At 42.1% G+C, this 18,904-nt stretch overlaps 1 protein-coding gene across 1 annotated transcript in view; it reads right to left on the reverse strand.

Moving 5' to 3' along the window:
* LOC137333412 (BTB/POZ domain-containing protein KCTD19-like) overlaps window positions 1-18,904 on the reverse strand; it is a 49,506-nt gene that overhangs the window by 17,264 nt on the left and 13,338 nt on the right. The window contains exons 5-9 of the mRNA XM_067997564.1: window positions 13,884-14,015; window positions 12,607-12,829; window positions 4,453-4,622; window positions 4,196-4,308; window positions 1,425-1,567 (exon numbers count right to left, since the gene is read on the reverse strand). Of these exons, the coding sequence (XP_067853665.1) occupies window positions 1,425-1,567; window positions 4,196-4,308; window positions 4,453-4,622; window positions 12,607-12,829; window positions 13,884-14,015 (781 nt within the window). The remainder of the gene's footprint in view (window positions 1-1,424; window positions 1,568-4,195; window positions 4,309-4,452; window positions 4,623-12,606; window positions 12,830-13,883; window positions 14,016-18,904) is intronic.

The raw sequence follows: 18,904 nt of genomic DNA on the forward strand, positions 1-18,904 counted from the left end.
TATATTTCACTTGTGAGCAGATGAATACAGAGCATACACATAGTTTGAGGAGCCACAGTAACTTGTGAGCCTCGCATAACACCTGCAATGTTATGTGAGGCAAAGGAAGTCTTTCACTGTGTCTGGCACTAAATAGGAGTTGCAACTTCACTAACATGGCTGTGAGGAGTGTAAGATGTCAGGGTTAGGGTCAGTGCTTTGCAGGTTGCATTACTGATGTGACACTATTTTGGGCTGAGTGCTTGATTCATGCAAAGTGCAGGTATTCTCTCCCTTTGAACGGGCAACCTTTATTCACACCTAGCTTCACACTCGTCCTCAGTCTTGAAAACTTTTTGTACATTGCTCCCACAACCTATGGATGTGGGAGGTTATGCTGACTCTGTTTGCCGCCTCTTGCCATGCCTTCTGCACAGGCGTGAATAGGTGGGTTCCCCTCAGCTCCAGAAAGTTCCATTTTCCTCAGTGCCACCTCGTCTAGAACATTCAAGTTTGCCGCAGTGAAAAGGGTCAGTTCTCAAAGCTCTTCCAACCACCTTCAGTACAAGTAGTCAGCTCCAAGGAAAAATATTCCTGCTTGCTTTAAGTGCTGCTGCACTCAGGATTCCCTGCCTCTTTATGTGTAATTTTTATTTGTTTCTGCATTTTCTTTCCTGTTTCTCTCTTCTGCTGCCACTTCATCTGCCTCCATTTTGGAGGTCTCTTTCTTTCTCCATAAACTGCCTTGTTTAGCAAAATTTTGATTATGATTGTGCCCACCATCATTGGCCTAGCAGAAGTATATGGGTCAGGGAGAGGGCACCTAATTAGCATGGTGCTAGCATGTATCTGTGTTACTAGAGGCACATCTCAGGTGCCCGCCTGTCCCAAGCTACCGGGAAATTCCGTCTGGCTGCCAGGTCCAGGCTGTTGGGGCCCCCCACCCAGAAACAGTGAAAACTGGCCCCAAGCGCCTCTTTTTAAGGAGGCCACAGTTTCATAGAGAGAGAAAGATAAACTTACCCCTTCAATCTGCACTTTCAAGCCATTTCCCCAGAAATGTTCAGCACCCACTGTCAGCAAAAAAGTACCCCCAAGTTAAATAGAGCAAGACTGCATACAAAGTTAAGCACCTTCTACACTACTCCAACAATGTGCCTCCATAGAGCACCCCATATTGCACCAGTGTAACATTTTTTCATTTTCCCCACCAACCTCTCTGCCAATTGCCACATAGAAGCATCTTTGTGCTTTGGGGTTACGATATGAGACTTCCCAAATTTATAACCAACAGACAGATAAAGCTTTCATCTCATTAGGCTAGTTAGATTTGAACCATGGTCCTCGAGTTTTAGGCAAGTGTTTAACCCACTGGAACACCTATAGTATTATGCTGATCTGTTAGTTGACGTTCAAATGGCTAAAACATTAGGTAGTGCTCTCACTTGAATCCTGATGGAATATACAGTTTGTCAAACCTCAGGAAGTTGATAATATGCCTGAACATCTGACCATCTCCAATGATGAAAAGCGTCTTGCCATATGCAATCCATTGTGCTTTGTTGCGATTATACAGTAGTTCTGGATACTAATAGGCAAAAGTTATATTAGATACATGACAATGCTCATTTGGTCATAATCCAATTAACAAGCTATAAATTCTTGCATCATAGATTTACAAGACTGTAACATTAGATTAAGGTTAGCAACTAATTCAAATCATATCATATTAGTGCCAATTTTGTGAAGGCAGGCTCCCAGCAGTGAGCCATGTCCACTTGGAGCTCATATCGGAAAATCACTGTTTCTCCGGACAGAAACGTACATAGAATTTACAGCATAGAATCAGGCCATTTGGTCAATGCCGATACTTATGCTCCATACGAGCCTCCTACCATTCTATTTACTTCATCTCCCCCTATCAATATATCCTTCTATTCCTTTCTCCCTCATGTACTTATTTAGCTTCCCCTTAAATGCATCAATGCTATTCACCTGAATCACTCCATGTAGTAGCGAGTTCCACATTCTCAACACTTTGAGCAAAGAAAAGTGTGAGAAGTGCGCTCACAACTTCCAGATATATACTCCCAGCAGTAGTCCTCTTGGGACCATGCATTCATAAAGTTGTCCTTATTCAGTTTTACAAAACATTCCTACAAAATTCCAATTATATTCCAACTTTATTTGCTAATTTATCAAAATGTAACAGCAATAAAACAAGTGGTCATTAAATGCATTGAGTCATGTGGTATTGAGCCATACAGGCCAAGAAATTCCCAGATTTGACCCCAACGATGTGGTGAATGAGCCAATATAGGCAATAGTAGCTATAATTAGATTTAGCACCTTAAGAACAGAATTGGGCTCATCTGCAATGTCCCCCTCTGGTCAAATAAATTGCCATCACACACTTTCCAGGCTCACATGTTACAATTGGATGTAGGGTTGCCAACTCTGGTTGGACATATTCCTGGAGGTTCCATCACATGATGTAATGGGGGTAAAACTGGCCTTCAGCAGATGCACAAAACAGGCGATAGCAAATTGGCAGCCTGTTTTACACTCGGCCCGATTTTATTTATCGTTGCAGTCAATGGGAAAGAAAATCGGGTGGGGTACAAAACCGGCTGTCAAATCGCTATCTACCGTTTTGCGCTACTGCTGAAGACCAATTTCATCCCAATGGCTTTAAGGACTGAACTACTCAAAACTCATTTACTATGGAGCGAGCAGTTTGCCCTCCAGTGGAAAATAAGGACCAGCGCATTGCTTTGGCCTTTCAAACACCGGCTGGACTATAGTGTCTCCAGGAATGTATGAAACTAACAAGAAGTTGATAAGATAAATTTGATGCACCGTTCAATATTCCTTTTGAGAATTCCCTATGATTTTTCTCCCAGGTTGTTCTCAGCAGTGTCCAGGATATTAATCTTTAATTCCTGGCAACTCCAGGATAATCCGGGTGGGTTGACAACCCTACTTGGATGAGATACTAGAGGATATGTGCCTGTGGAACCATAACTAAACATAAAATGGCATTTTCAGGTAAATAGGGATTTGGGGAGAAAATAGGACAAATAAAACTGGGATTTGCATTTAGTCGTGTTGAAAATAGAGGGGGTAAATTTCCGCAGAAGTTCTTCCGCATATCCATTGTTAGTTTGGCGGAAAAGCTGTGGAAAACCCTGGAAAATGATGTAAACTTTCCCAGAGCTTTTACATGAAAAATCTAAAAGATTTAAAAGTTGATTCTGCAATCGATTGCACTCACAGGAAAGGTAACCCTTGCCCAGGAGTCAATTTGAGGGTCTCCATGCACAGAAAAAATTGGCATTATGTAAAAAATGTCAAAGGGATTTGAAGTGAGTTTAGCATTTTCTTCTAAAAATGGGCAAGTACTTTGAATAAAAATTACTTTCTTGGACTGTCCTCTTCTTTAAGTAAAACTTGTGTAGTTGATCTATTTAAATGCTATGTAACAAAACTACTCTTAGTTACTGAACACAAAAAAGGTTGCTCAATGATTTGGTAAGGTGTTTAAAACATTAGGATGGACTTTCCTGACCCGTGTCCCATGGAACGTGCAGTTCCCCAGACGCAAAAGTCAGGAGAAAGGGATAGAGACCTGGATCATGGAATCTGCCCCTTTAATGGTTGGCATGCCAATCACCAGGCCCCTCTGATACGTTATTTCTATGGGGCGGAAACCCGGTGGATCTAGGTCCTTCCCTAAATTATAGCCCCTCCTACCAGAAGCGCAGAATCGTGCCCCAGTTACACACCCTGCGATTCACGGAATTTCGGGGCTAATATATCAAAATGAATTAATCAACTTTTAAACTGCCTATCATGAAAACACCTGACGAAGGAGGAAGCCTCCGAAAGCTTGTGATTTTAAATAAATCTGTTGGACTATAACCTGGTGTTGTAAGACTCCTTACATTTGTCCACCCCAGTCCATCACCGGCATCTCCACATCATATCATGAAAACAATGATCAGCTTAGATATTTAAATAACTTTGTAGTACATTTTTTTCTGTTTCATCTATTTTAATGGTCTAATAATAATAATGTTAGCAATAAACTGATCATATCTCAAAAAAAAGTTACTTACGTATGTATTATTTGATAAAATAATGATAGCAGGGTTAGGATGTGTACCAGTGAATAGCTGATACACAAGACAACTAGCAAAAAAGTGAACTAACATACCTTCAGGAAGGTATTCAGATAAGTGGCATACCAATAGTTTCCCACATAAACCTTAACAATCTGATGAAGAGTATAGCTGTCTACATCAGCAGTCCAACTGTCATCCAAAGTACCTTAAAAATACACCATCAGTTTAATGTTGTGATTTACTGTAGATAGAAAATTGTATTTATTTGAATGGGTACATAAACAGCAACATTAGCCTGTTTTAATATCACTGTTTTATGAAAAATAGATTGCCTTTTAAACCAACTTACTTATGTTAAAGCTTGATTCAAGTGTCTCTCTTTTTCTTTTTTGTAGGTAGAGTCGCATGGCATCTTTTACAGGCTGGTACAGGCTGTCATGTCGATCCAGAAATACACAAACTGCGCACATCTGAGATACGTCTTCAGTCAGTGGTAGGCGGCATGTCCCTAACCAGCTTCTGAAGACATAAATAATGTCAACCTCTTCCAGTTAGGTCAACAAACTTAAGGTAAAGGCAGATAAGAAAGAAAACAGCAACAATTTAAATATCTAATTTATAAACACAACACTCCAAACCATAACTAAGTATGAATGAATCATCATCGATCATTTTGATTTTGCATCAGTCATATTACATTATCACACAGAATACTGCAAAAAGCCATATATTCATCTGGTAAAGAAAAATAGAAAAAATGCCCTATTTCCTGAAAAGTTATGATCTACTAATAAAATTACAGGAACACAAGGTTTTGAACCACGCATTTTGAGAATGTTATCTTGTTTGCAGGAGCAGGAAAAGTACCCAATCACAACAAACCTGAAATAACTAATCAGAAAATACAACCTGAAATATAAATTTTAATGACTTCCTGGGATGCATACTTAAATTTGAAAGAGGAAACAATGGCTTAGAAATTGGATCGGACTGCGCCCGTTTTACAGGCGTAAAACGGGTATCTAAGGGTCCAATGTGGCCGGCAGCATGTGCGTGCTCATTACGCACCTGAAACTGGCGTTGAGTCCTTTGCATATGAAAATCAGATGTAACGCCTGTTTCGTGCCCCTTTGGGAAATTTGATTGTGAATGACTGCAGGTTGCTTTGTGCATTCTGTGGTCAGTTTCTTCAGGCGCTTAGCAGCCAAACCAGCGACTGCTGGACTGCTGGAGGCTGCCACCCGAAAGGAAATTTTTAACATTTTTACTTAACTTATTGTAGAGCCTGGAGAAACAGGAATGCTCCATCTGGCTCCACATTAAATCCGCAGGCTACTGCCAGTAACTGCACACCCCCCTCCCGATTGCCCTCCACCCCAGACTCTCCCAAGGACCTCAAGCCAGTGTCCGAACTGGTCGATTTTGCTGCTTCCCTGGGACTGGTAAGTTGGTTCTGGGGTTGCGACTGGCATCTGCAGTCCACCGGTAATAAACAAATGAAGCTGGCGAAACAATTTGCCGTGGTCATGCCACCGGCCTCATTAGGTGTGCAGCATGCACTGCACCGGGATCACATCCAAATTTGAGTGTGATCCAATTTCCAGGCCAATGTTTTAATAGCACTTTGTGGTTTTAATATTCCACAAGTGACTAATGTAAAAGAGCTTCATAATGGCCCTTACAGTTAATTAAGAATAAAGTATACTCTATATCTGAAATAGCATACCCTTCAATCTGTCTGTACATTGTGACATCACAACACCTTTAACAAAATATGTATAAATATAAATGTTTGGAGTAAGTTTTCATCTTCACCGTCCAGATGGTAATCTGGCAGGACAGACTGCACATTCTTTATAGAAGCTGCTGGATTTTCATTCCATTGGTTTCAATCTATAATGAGGTGTGCAATCCGCCCTATGGTGAAGATGAAAATCTACCCTGTTTGTGCTCATCAGATAAGTTCTTCACCAGTTGCATTATATTGGGCTGAACTGTTCAGTTATTTTCCTCTTAGGAATGTTTCTCCTTCCCCTCATACTAACAGATCTCATTAAATCTAACTTGAACTTTGAACTTAACTGCAGACACATAGGCCAAACACAGGGTCAAACTTTTTTCTTCATGTGAAATAAGCATTTGCTTATATAGGGTGAAAAATCAAAATATGGAGATATTAAGATAAATAATAATCTATACCATGGTGAGTTTCTATACAAATGGCACACAAGGTGTGTTTGGGGAGTCTTCAAACAAGCAGAGAATAATTTCTAACCTCAATGGGAGTTATAGGACTAGTTACGGGGTACGGTAGCATAGTGGTTATGTTACTGGACTAGTAATCCAGAGGCCTGGACTAATAATCCGGAGTCATGAGTTCAAATCCCACCACGGCAACTGGGGAATTTAAATTCAATTAATCAAATAAAATCTGGAATTAAAATACTAGTATCAGTAATGGTGGCTATGAAACTACCGGGTTGTTGTAAAAACCCATTTGGTTCACTAATGTCCTTTAGGGAAGGAAACCTGCCGTCCTTACCCGGTCTGGCCTATATGTGACCCCAGACCCACAGCAATGTGGTTGATTCTTAATTGCCCTCTGAAATGGCCTAGCAAGCCACTCAGTTGTAAAATCTCGCTAAAATAAGTCATAATAAGAATAAAACCGACGGACCACTAGGCACCGGACATGACAAAGGCAAACCAAGCCCAGCTGACCCTGCAAAGTCCTCCTCACTAACATCTGGGGACTTGTGCCAAAATTGGGAGAGTTGTCCCACAGACTAGTCAAGCAACAGCCTGACATAGCCATACTCACAGAATCATACCTTTCAGCCAACGTCCCAGACTCTGCCATCACCATCCCTGGGTATGTCCTGTCCCACTGGCAGGATCAGACCCACCAGAGGTGGCGGTACAGTAATATACAGTCAGGAGGGAGTGGCCCTGCGAGTCCTCAACATTGACTCTGGACGCCATGAAACCTCATGGCATCAGGTCAAGCATGGGCAAGGAAACCTCCTGCTGATTACCACCTACCATCCTCCCTCAGCTGATGAATCAGTCCTCCTCCATGTTGAGCACCACTTAGAGGAAGCACTGAGGGTAGCAAGGGCACAGAATGTACTCGGGTGGGGGACTTCAATGTCCATCACCAAGAGTGGCTCGGTAGCACCACTACTGACCGAGCTGGCCGAGTCCTGAAGGACATAGCAGCCAGACTGGACCTGCGGCAGGTGGTGAGCGAACCAATATGAGGGAAAAACTTACTTGACCGAGACCTCACCAATCTACCTGTCACCCATGACAGTATTGGTAGGAGTAACACTGTGGCAAATGGAATTCAAGGTAGACAAATGTGAGGTCATCCACTTTGGATCAAAAAAGGATAGAACAGGGTACTTTCTAAATGGTAAAAAGTTAAAAACAGTGGATGTCCAAATGGACTTAGGGGTTCAGGTACATAGATCATTGAAGTGTCATGAACAGGTGCAGAAAATAATCAAGAAGGCAAATGGAATGTTGGCCTTTATGACTAGAGTACGAGGGGGCAGATGTTACGCTGCAGCCATACAAAACCCTGGTTAGACCGCACCTGGAGTACTGTGAGCAGTTCTGGGCACCGCACCTTCAGAAGGACATATTGGCCTTGGAGGGAGTGCAGCGTAGGTTTACTAGAATGATACCTGGACTTCAAGGGTTAAGTTACGAGGAGAGATTACACAACTTGGGGTTGTATTCTCTGGAGTTTCGAAGGTTAAGGGGTGATCTGATCGAAGTTTATAAGATATTAAGGGGAACAGATAGGGTGGATAGAGAGAAACTATTTCCGCTGGTTGGGGATTTTAGGAGTAGAGGCACAGTCTAAAAATTAGAGCCAGACCTTTCAGGAGCGAGATTAGAAAACATTTCTACACACAAAGGGTTGTAGAAGTTTGGAACTCTCTTCCACAAACGGCAATTGATACTAGCTCAATTGCTAAATTTAAATGTGAGATAGATAGGTTTTTGGTAACCAAAGGTATTAGGGGATATGGGCCAAAGGCAGGTATATGGAGTCAGATCACAGATCAGCCATGATCTTATCAAATGGCGGAGCAGGCACAAGGGGCTGAATGGCCTACTCCTGTTCCTATGGACAATTAAACAACTAACGAGAGGAGGAGGCTCTGTAAACATCCTCATCCTCAATGATGGCAGAGCCCAGCACGTGAGTGCAAAAGACAAGGCTGAAGCGTTTGCAACCATCTTCAGCCAGAAGTGCCGAGTGGATGATCCATCTCGGCCTCCTCCCGATATCCCCACCATCACAGAAGCCAGTCTTCAGCCAATTTGATTCACTCCACTTGATATCAAGAAACTGCTGAGTGCACTGGATACAGCAAAGGCTATGGGCCCCGACAACATCCCAGCTGTAGTGCTGAAGACTTGTGCTCCAAAACTAGCCTTGCCTCTAGCCAAGCTGTTCCAGTACAGCTGCAACACTGGCATCTACCCGACAATGTGGAAAATTGCCCAGGTATGTCCTGTCCACAAAAAGCAGGACAAATCCAATCCGGCCAATTACTGTCCTATCAGCCTACTCTCAATCATCAGCAAAGTGATGGAAGGTGTCGTCGACAGTGCTATCAAGCGGCACTTACTCACCAATAACCTGCTCATCGATGCTCAGTTTGGGTTCCGCCAGGACTACTCGACTCCAGACCTCATTACAGCCTTGGTCCAAACATGGACAAAAGAGCTGAATTCCAGAGGTGAGGCGAGAGTGACTGCCCTTGACATCAAGGCAGCATTTGACCGAGTGTGGCACCAAGGAACTCTAGTAAAATTGAAGTCAATGGGAATCAGGGGAAAAACTCTCCGGTGGCTGGAGTCATATCTAGCACAAAGGAAGATGGTAGTGGTTGTTTGAGGCCAATCATCTCAGCCCCAGGACATTGCTGCAGGAGTTCCTCAGGGCAGTGTACTTGGCCCAACCATCTTCAGCTGCTTCATCAATGACCTTCCCTCCATCATAAGGTCAGAAATGGGGATGTTCGCTGATGATTGCAGTGTTCAGTTCCATTCGCAACCCCTCAGATAATGAAGCAGTCTGAGCCCGCATGCAGCAAGACCTGGACAACATCCAGGCTTGGGCTGATGTGTGGCAAGTAACATTCGCGCCAGACAAGTGCCAGGCAATGACCATCTCCAACAAGAAAGAGTCTAACCACCTCCCCTTGACATTCAATGGCATTACCATCGCCAAATCCCCCACCATCAACATCCTGGAGGTCACCATTGACCAGAAACTTAACTGGACCAGCCATATACTGTGGGTACAAGAGCAGGTCAGAGGCTGGGTATTCTGCAGCGAGTGACTCACCTCCTGACTCCCCAAAGTCTTTCCACCATCTACAAGGCACAAGTCAGGAGTGTGATGGAATACTCTCCACTTGCCTGAATGAGTGCAGCTCCAACAACACTCAAGAAGCTCGACACCATCCAGGACAAAGCAGCCCATTTGATTGGCACCCCATCCACCACCCTAAACAGTCACTCCCTTCAACTCCGGCACACTGTGGCTGCAGTGTGTACCATCCACAGGATGCACTGCAGCAATTCGCCAAAGCTTCTTCGACAGCATCTCCCAAACCCACGACCTCTACCACCTAGAAGGACAAGATCAGCAGGCACATGGGAACAATACCACCTGCACTTTCCCCTCCAAGTCACACATCATGCCGACTTGGAAATATATCCCTGATCCTTCATCGTCGCTGGGTCAAAATCCTTGAACTCCCTTACTAACAGCACTGTGGGAGAACCTTCACCACACAGACTGCAGTGGTTCAAGAAGGCGGCTCACCACCACCTTCTCGAGGGCAATTAGGGATGGGCAATAAATGCTGGCCTCTCCAGTGACGCCCACATCCCATGAACAAAAAAAGGTTACTATGTCATATATGATGTAAATGAAGGCCAGTTGAGGAAGTGCCGAGTCACTGTAAAGATAAAGCAGGTAAAATCTGGTATGGGATGGTGGGTAGTTAGAGTTTTTATGACCTAGTTGAAGCTAGAAAGCTCCTGGAAAACAGGTAAATAAAGTTATGTTCTGGGGATCTCTTGCGTCTGAGTCCATTTCTAGAAGAATCCATACACATCGTGGTGTCATTCTTTTTTTTTAAAAAAAGAATTGCCTAAAACTACCAGGGACCAGACTGGAGAAAGGTTTGGAAAAGACAAGGCCTACAAAGGAGAATAAATTTTAAAGCACAGTGAATTGGCTTCTTTCCACATACACCCGTCAGATAAGTTTGATTTCAGTATGTCGGCAGAAAGAGCAAGATGGATAAAGTGACTTGAACGCTTTAGAATTGCTTCAGGCTTAGATAAGGATGATGAACTGAATCATATTAACATTTTGATATATTCGGTGGGTGAGGGAGCGGTAGAGATTTTCTGTTCTTTTCAAATGTTTGAAAATTAAGTAGGTGTTTTGAAAGAGTACTAAATCAATTCAAAAATATTTTGTAGTCTGGTTGGTTGGTAGACAACAAGTAATAGTGCATGGGCAGGTATCTGGTTGGCAGATGTAAGGATATGGGTTGAAACAAGAATACTGGCCAGCACAGCACCTTGCATCTTAGCAAGCAGGCGAACTTCAGAATCCCTGTGAGAAAAATAACTTACAGAAACCCAAGTGGTCATTGAAAGAATGCTGAGGCATTAGAATGGCGAAAAACAAGCAAAAGTTAAGAGGCAGTTCGTATTGAATAGTGTAAACATACTAAGACCTGATAACATTGAAAGGCTACGTAAACAACATACATTGCAGGTGCCAAAGCAAGGCCAAGGTGGAACAAGTTGTTTATGCAGCAGAGATCCTTGGTTGTTTTTGACAGGATCAGCACAGTGAGATGTTTTACAACCAGGAGATAAGGACTGGGATGCTTACATGCAGAATAATGCAGCCGAATAGTATATAGGACATGCCCCCTCCCAAAAGTTAGAGCTCTTGAGAGGGGAGGTCGGAAGTCCCATCCACGGAGGTCAGGTCTGATCATTCTGAATCTGGAGGAATCAGGTTGTATTGACTGCTTGTCTTTTAATGTAATCTGAAGACTGTTGTACTACTATTGAGTCAATCTACTAAAGATTACTGTTTTATAACCACTCGGGCCAGAATCAAACGGAAGTTATTTCTGAAGGATTAACAACCCTTTTGTTGAGAGACAGTAATGGAAATGAATCTGCTAACAGCATCCAATTACCAGTAGAGTGCCACAATGTTCAGCATTGGCTCTGCTGTGATTTATAATTCTTATAAATGATTTTGAGGAAGGAATTGTGTCCAAAGTGTCCAAATTTGCAAATGAGGAGTATCAATGCACACGAATTAAAAAAGAACTTGACAAGCTCTATCAGTGGGCAGAGAAATGGTAGAAGCAATTTAATACAGGGAAATGTAAGCATATGAGATTTGGTAGAGGGGGTTGATGTTGTGATAAATGGGAATGAACTTGAGCTATTGGAGCAGGAAAGAGATCTTGGAGTTTTAGTCACTAAAACCATCAACACAATGTTCTCAGGCTATTAAAAAAAAACAGAATGTTGGGATGCATAGCAAAGGGTAAAACCAGAGAGGGCATTTTAAAAGTGTATTTGGCTCTGGTGAGACCACATCCGGAATAATGCGTGCAGTTTTGGTCTCTTTATTCCAAAAAGGATATTGAGTCATTGAAGTGGGTACACAGAAGGGTAACATGTCTGTTTCCAGAATTTAAGGGAAGGACGCAAGAGGAAAAGAAAAGCCTGTAGGGGGTACGAGAGAAGTGTTTAAAATTATGAAAGATTTTGACAAATTGAATCCAAGTAAGCTTTTCTGCCATATTTAGAATTTAAGCACAAGGGGTCATACTTACAAATTAAGGACAACAAAAGAAAATAGAAATGCAGGAGGAACCTACTTACTAAAAGGGTGGTAAGTATGTGGAACAGATTCCACCCAGAATGGATGGTGGAACAAAAAACCTTAATGGGGTTCAATAAAGAACTAAACAGATTCATGTCAACAAATGGAATTCAGGGTTATTGGAAAAGCATCAAAGAAATACTGAGGATAAGTGGGCTAGATGGACCAAAGGTCTTCTCCTGCCTGAAACTATTACTGAGTTACTAGTTGTAGGAAGTTTTAATTATTCCAAAATAGTTTGGATAGGGAAAATGTTAGCTGTGAGAAAGTCAAGGATTTTTTTGCAGTGTGATCAGGACTGTTTATAACTGCCTGAAAAGAAACATACTGTTATGTACACTTAATGAATCTATGTTATCACTATTTGATCTTCTATTATAGTAGCGTATATGTGATTAAAATTAGTTGAAAAATACATCTCAACTTTATAAAATAACTTTTGTACGTGATAAACATCATGCAATCATAATTTTAGACAACAAATGCATTTGGCCTCTGCAGACAGTTAGAATGAAATGCAATTAACAGTAAACCTAATATAAGCACCTGACATGTTTAAAAAGAACTCCATTGCCAAAAATATATAGCTTCATCCCATCCAGGCTGCTCTCGATGCAAAGCTGTCCCAGTGCTGAATCTGGGTATTTCACTAACAATTCCAGGACAAGGACATATAATGGTTTATCTGCCGTATCACATACAGAGTTACAACCCCCTTCAGAATGATTTATGGAACCGACAAGAGTAGAGACGTCTTTGGGACTACCACCTATGATAAAAGAGAGATGCAAATTAATTCATATAACTAGTAACTGCAAGTGGCCACAAAACATACTAGGGTAGATTTTCAACTTGCCGCCCGGGCGTAAAATTGGCGTTGCGGATTGGCGCCCAATTTTCATTTCTATTTTGATCCTTAAATGCTAGTTTTACACCCAGACGGCCAGTTCATAATCTACCCCACTACCTTTTTTTTACAACCCTTGCATCATATCAGGATTCCCAAAATTCACTGCAAACATTACACTGTAATGTTTCTTAGATTACAGCAATGACTACACTTCAAAAGTACTTCATTGGTTGTAAAGTACTTTGGGACGTCCTGAGGTCGTGAAAGGTGCTATTTAAATGCAAATCTTTTTCTTTTTCTTTTCAAACAAAAACTAATGGCAGTTTAGATTCTGTACAGGACTTTTTTTTACAAAATTAGCATTATCCCTTAAAAGTGCTAGTTTCAAAAACTACAGATAATTGTGGCTACACTCACCCATTATAAATGTTGAGTTTGGAAACAATGAGTGAAACACATTCTGGTTAACACAGCAATATCAATCTGAACCACAATTAATGTGGTTATGGTTCTTTATAATTATTATAACAGAGAATAATGTAAAACCACTGCTTAGTCACTGAATTGCTGAATTTTACTCTTTGTGATACATCTTGTTTTTTTTATGTTTATATGTTTTCCAGTCTGATTGGCACAACTTTATGGTAGATATTTCAATGGGTTTATAATCTCTCTCAACTGTTGCTATCATTAAGTTTTAGTAATACTTTTAAACTAATTCAAGAATAATTGCATATCATTAGGCACCTGTCAGCTATTACTGTTAAACGATCAGCAGCTGTCATTAGAAATAATCTATAAATGTTATATGAACATAGCAAGGCTAATCCAGATTAAAAGTTTCTCCATTTATAAAATGCATAGCCATGTAATCCAGTAGCTTCTAAATTGTTACTTCAGACAGGTTGCTTTCCCATAGATTTGATATATTATTAAAGATCCTTTGGTTACATTTTTACTCTTGTTGACTCACCAATGTCCATCTTGTATGATTTTACAGCTTTGATTAGCTCTGGAATATGAAGCATCTCCATCTCAGTCACAAGAACGTCTGTTTCCGAAAATTTATCAGGTACAAGAAGCTTCCCGGTGTGAAGGAAATTTGCTGCAAAATTACATTTTTAAACTAAGTTTATAATTCCAACTTAATCTGATTAGTTTGCCATTAATGCCGATCAAATAACTAATATAAATATTATGCACAACAACTTGCATTTATATAGCACCTTTAACATAGAAAAATGTCCCAAGGCACGTTACAGAGAGAAAAATAAAAGTAACAGATGTTGAGCCATGTTGGGAGAGTTAGAACATGTGACTGAAAAAATGGGTTTTAAGGCAGGGGAGAGAAGCAGAAAAGTGCAGAGGTTTCAGATGTTAAGGCTGAGGCGGCTGAAAGCTCTGCCACCAATAAGGAGGATGCACAAAAGGCCAGAGTTGTAGAACCAAAAGATGCAGGAGGGGATATAAGATTGGAGGAGCTTTCAAAACTAAAGTGGATTAAGGCCATGGAAAAATTGCAGAGGATGACAAGCTGTTTAAATTCAATACATAGGAGGACAGGCAGCCAATGTAGATCAATGATGATGGGGATGATGGGTGAGTGCGACTTAGTTTAGGATGAAATAGCCAGCTGAGTTAGTCTATAGAGCGAGGAGGATGGAAGAGTGGCAGGCAGAACATTGAAGAAGTCAAGTCTAGAGATGACAAAAGCATAAATTAGGATTTCAGTGACAAAACCAGCAAATCCTTCCATTCCTACTGGTATGGTTCCCAATTTTACTCCCTTAAGTTTAAACGGCACAAATTTGAGCATACTTGGCACTAGATCTAGCTCAACCATCCACTACTCTAGAATCATCCAGGAAAGCAAAGAGAAGCCCACGCTCCTTTTCTCTACTGCCAACTCCCTCTTTACAACCCTCTCCCTTGGCCCTCCACCTTCACCTCTAATAACAAGTGTGAGGAGCTTATGGATTGCTTAGTCTCCAAGATAGAGACTATCGTTCAGCTGCCTTTGCTGCATCCCCCCTTCCCCACTAAGCCAAACCTTTGAAAGTCCACCTGCCACTCTAGCCCTGAAACCCTATTTCATTCCCCCATGCTCTCTCCAAGTTTATCTCACCCATGAAACCCACCTGCTGCTTCCACAACCCCAGCCCCACTAAATTCCTATCTAACCTGACCCCAATGCTAGCTAATATTGTAAATAGTTTCCTCTCCTCAAGCAGTCTCCCTCACTTTCAAAACCACCATCAACATTCCCCTCCTCAAAGAGCCCGTCCTCAATCCCTCTATCTTCACTAACTACTGCCCCATCTCCAAGGACCTTAAAACATATTGCAACCTCCCATCTCTCGTGCCCATCTCTCCCACAGCTCCCTGTTTGAATCCCTCCAATCAGGATTCCACTTCCACAGCACCAAAATGGTCCTAACCAAAGTCACAAACAACATTCTCTGTGACTGTAACCGTTATGCATTATTCTTCATTAACTTCTCTGCAGCCTTTGACATGGTCAACCACAGCATCCTCCTCTAATGCCTTTTCTTGTAGTCCAGCTCCATGGGACAGCCCTCACTTGGTTCCACTCATCTATCCAATTGTAGCCAGAGCATCTCTACCAATGGCTTTTCTTCCCACCCCCATATCATCACCTCAGGAGTCCCCCAAAGATCCATTCTAGGCCCCTCTTTTTCCTCAACTATATGCTACCCCTTCCACAGACATGAGGTCAGCTTCCACATCTATGCTAATGACACCCAGCTCTACCTCTTTCAATCCCTCCATTGCCTCTGTGCAACATCCAGTCTTGGATAATCTGTATCTTCCTCCAACTCAACATTGGGAAAACTGAAGCCATTGTTTACAGCCCCGCCACAAACGTTATACCCTCAGAACCAACTACTTTCCCCTCTCTGGCCACTATCTCAGGCTGAATGAGACTGCTCACAACCTCGGCATCCTGTCTGACCCCATCTCCTCTCCATCACAAAGACTGTCTACTTCGAACTCCACTGCCAATCTGCTGCTGAAACTTTCATACTTACCATTGTCACCTGCAGATTCAATTACTCCCATGCTCCATCCTCCATAAATGTCAGCTCATCGCCCTCTTCCTCGCTTACTTACATTAGGCATCCCCAATGCCTCAAAATTTTTAATTCACTTGCATGTGTTTAAATCTATCCATGGCCTCCCTTTCCCTATCTCTAATTTCTTGCAGACCTACAGCACACTCCTTCCGATCCTGGCCTCTTCTGCAACCCCCACCACCCCCCAGCATTGGCGGTCATGCCTTCAGCCACTAAAATCCCACTCCCTAGATTTACCTCTCAAAACCTCTCTGCTTTTCCACCCCTTTCCTCCAAGACCTTCCTTAAAACCCACCTCTTCAATCAAGCTTTTGGTAACCCCTCCTAATTGCCTTCTTTGACTCAGCATCTGTTTTTTTTTCCTGACACCTGTCTAAAATGCCTTGGGACATTCTACGTTAAAGGTGCAAATAAATGCAATTTATTGTTGTTAATCTGAGAGCTCCATGGTTTTGAGCTAATCTCTCTTAATGGCCAACCCATTAGGCAGAGATAGGAGCATGTGGCCTGAAACAAAAAAAAGTCAGTAGGGAATAATCCAAATCAAGATATGGTAACATTTCACTTGTTCCTTCTTTTCTTTCTTAGAATTTGATAAATCAGAAGTGGAGGAGAAAAGCACATGGAATATTAGTATTGCTAATATTAGTATCTACATACTCACAGCCCTGCTGGGTAGGTCTATTGCAGAATTTGACAATTCGAGAAGCAAACAGATTTCTAGATGTTAAAATTTTTGGAAGATCTGGAGCAGCAAATATATGTCGACAGTACAATTGTGAAGACTGATCTCCCATCCTGCTGGAGTTTACTAAACTATTGCTTTGCATTCCACTTAATGGTCCAATGTAGAATTTGTATTGGTAGCTTGCAGAGGACCAAGAATTTTGTGCTTCCTTATTTGTTCAAGTAAATCATGGTTAACACAATTACAGTATGTAGGAACAAGACCATTCCTCCCTACACCAAGAGCTGGATGAACACCTCCAAGGTACTTTAACGTTGGGGTCACAACACTGGAGGCTAAACTGTTAACAGCTTGACTTCTTTTGTTTTTGTCAGCTCTTTTTAAATGCCTCAACAATTTTTGCATTTATAAAATCTGAATAAACAAAACATGTTCTATATCACTCCCAATGTAACTTTCGGCATGTTGTGGAATTTATACGTGCACAGCATTTTCTGTGCGATTGCAAAAGTTAGAATTGAAATAAATGACAGTTATAATGTTGTCTGTCATGGGGAGAATGATCTCACCCTTTATGAGGTGTCTAAAAGTTGAATAATCCATATCTGATAACCTTGAATCTCTTAATAATTAGCTTCCGGTCTAAAAATGGATAGTTTCCCCAACTGTAATTGGGTAGGTGTAATGAGGGCCCAATGGGCCCACAGCCTTAATATCTTAAGAATAACCTGACCATCAAGTTCAGAACTAGACATGACTGAATACAACAAACACAGTTTATTAAAGCACTCAAACAGGTTAGCAGCAGGGCATTTGCCATGCTGGAATCGCACTTGACAAAACACATAGGCCCATTTTTGCAATCTCCATTCTGCATACAGCTGCACAAAGCTTAAATCAAACAAATTTTGTATACACCAACATCTTCAGGTAATCTACTTGTTCTCTAATTGCACATCATTGTATCCCGTAGTATACTTCTATCTAGTGCAAGTAGTGAGACAGAAATTTGCTCGTGGCAAACTATGCTGACCAATTAAGCAATGCGCTAAGGAATGGCAGATGGTTGTAACGAGAATAAATGTAACTTTAGGTTAAGAGGAAGATGAAACATAAAAACATGTACACATGATTAAGGATCATATTTTGGAACGGGTCAATAAAGAGTGAGTTTGCGTAAAACGAATCCCACAAGGATACATCAACAAGTGTCCTTTACGTGGATGACGCCACTAATATTAATTTTTATTCGTTCATGGGATGTAGGCATCGCTGGCAAGGCCAGCATTTATTGCCCATCCCTAATGACCTTTCAGAAGGTGGTGGTGAGCCGCCTTCTTGAACCGCTGCAGTCCGTGTGGTGAAGGTTCTTCCACAGTGCTGTTAGGGAGTTCCAGGATTTTGACCCAGCGACGATGAAAGAACGGCGATATATTTCCAAGTCGGGATGGTGTGTGACTTGGAGGGGAACGTGCAGGTGGTGTTGTTCCCATATGCCTTCTTTAGTCCTTCTAGGTGGTAGAGGTCGCAGGTTTGGGAGGTGCTGAAGAAGTCTTGGCGAGTTGCTGCAGTACATCCTGTGGATGATACACACCGCAGCCACTGTGCGCCGGTGGTGAAGGGAGTGAATGTTTAGGTGGTGGATGGGGTGCCAATCAAGCGGGCTGCTTTGTCCTGGATGGTGTCAAACTTCTTGAGTGTTGTTGGAGCTGCACTCATCCAGGCAAGTGGAGAGTATTCCATCACACTCCTGACTTGTGCCTTGTAGATGGTGGAAAGGCTTTGGGGAGTCAGGAGGTGAGTCATTCGCTGCAGAATACCCAGCCTTTGACCTGCTCTTGTAGCCACAGTATTTATATGGCTGGTCCAGTTAAGTTTCTGGTCAATGGTGACCTCCAGGATGTTGATGGTGGGGGATTCGGTGATGGTAATGCCGTTGAATGTCAAGGGGAGGTGGTTAGACTCTCTCTTGTTGGAGATGGTCATTGCCTGGCACTTGTCTGGCGCGAATGTTACTTGCCACTCATAAGCCCAAGCCTGGATGTTGTCCAGGTCTTGCTGCATGCGGGCTTGGACTACTTCATTATTTGAGGGGTTGCGAATGGAACTGAACATTGTGCAATAATCAGTGAACATCCCCATTTCTGACCTTATCATGGAGGGAAGGTCATTGATGAAGCAGCTGAAGATGGTGGGGCCTAGGACATTGCC

Source organism: Heptranchias perlo, chromosome 16, assembly GCF_035084215.1.
Source record: "Heptranchias perlo isolate sHepPer1 chromosome 16, sHepPer1.hap1, whole genome shotgun sequence".
Lineage (NCBI taxonomy): Eukaryota > Metazoa > Chordata > Chondrichthyes > Hexanchiformes > Hexanchidae > Heptranchias > Heptranchias perlo.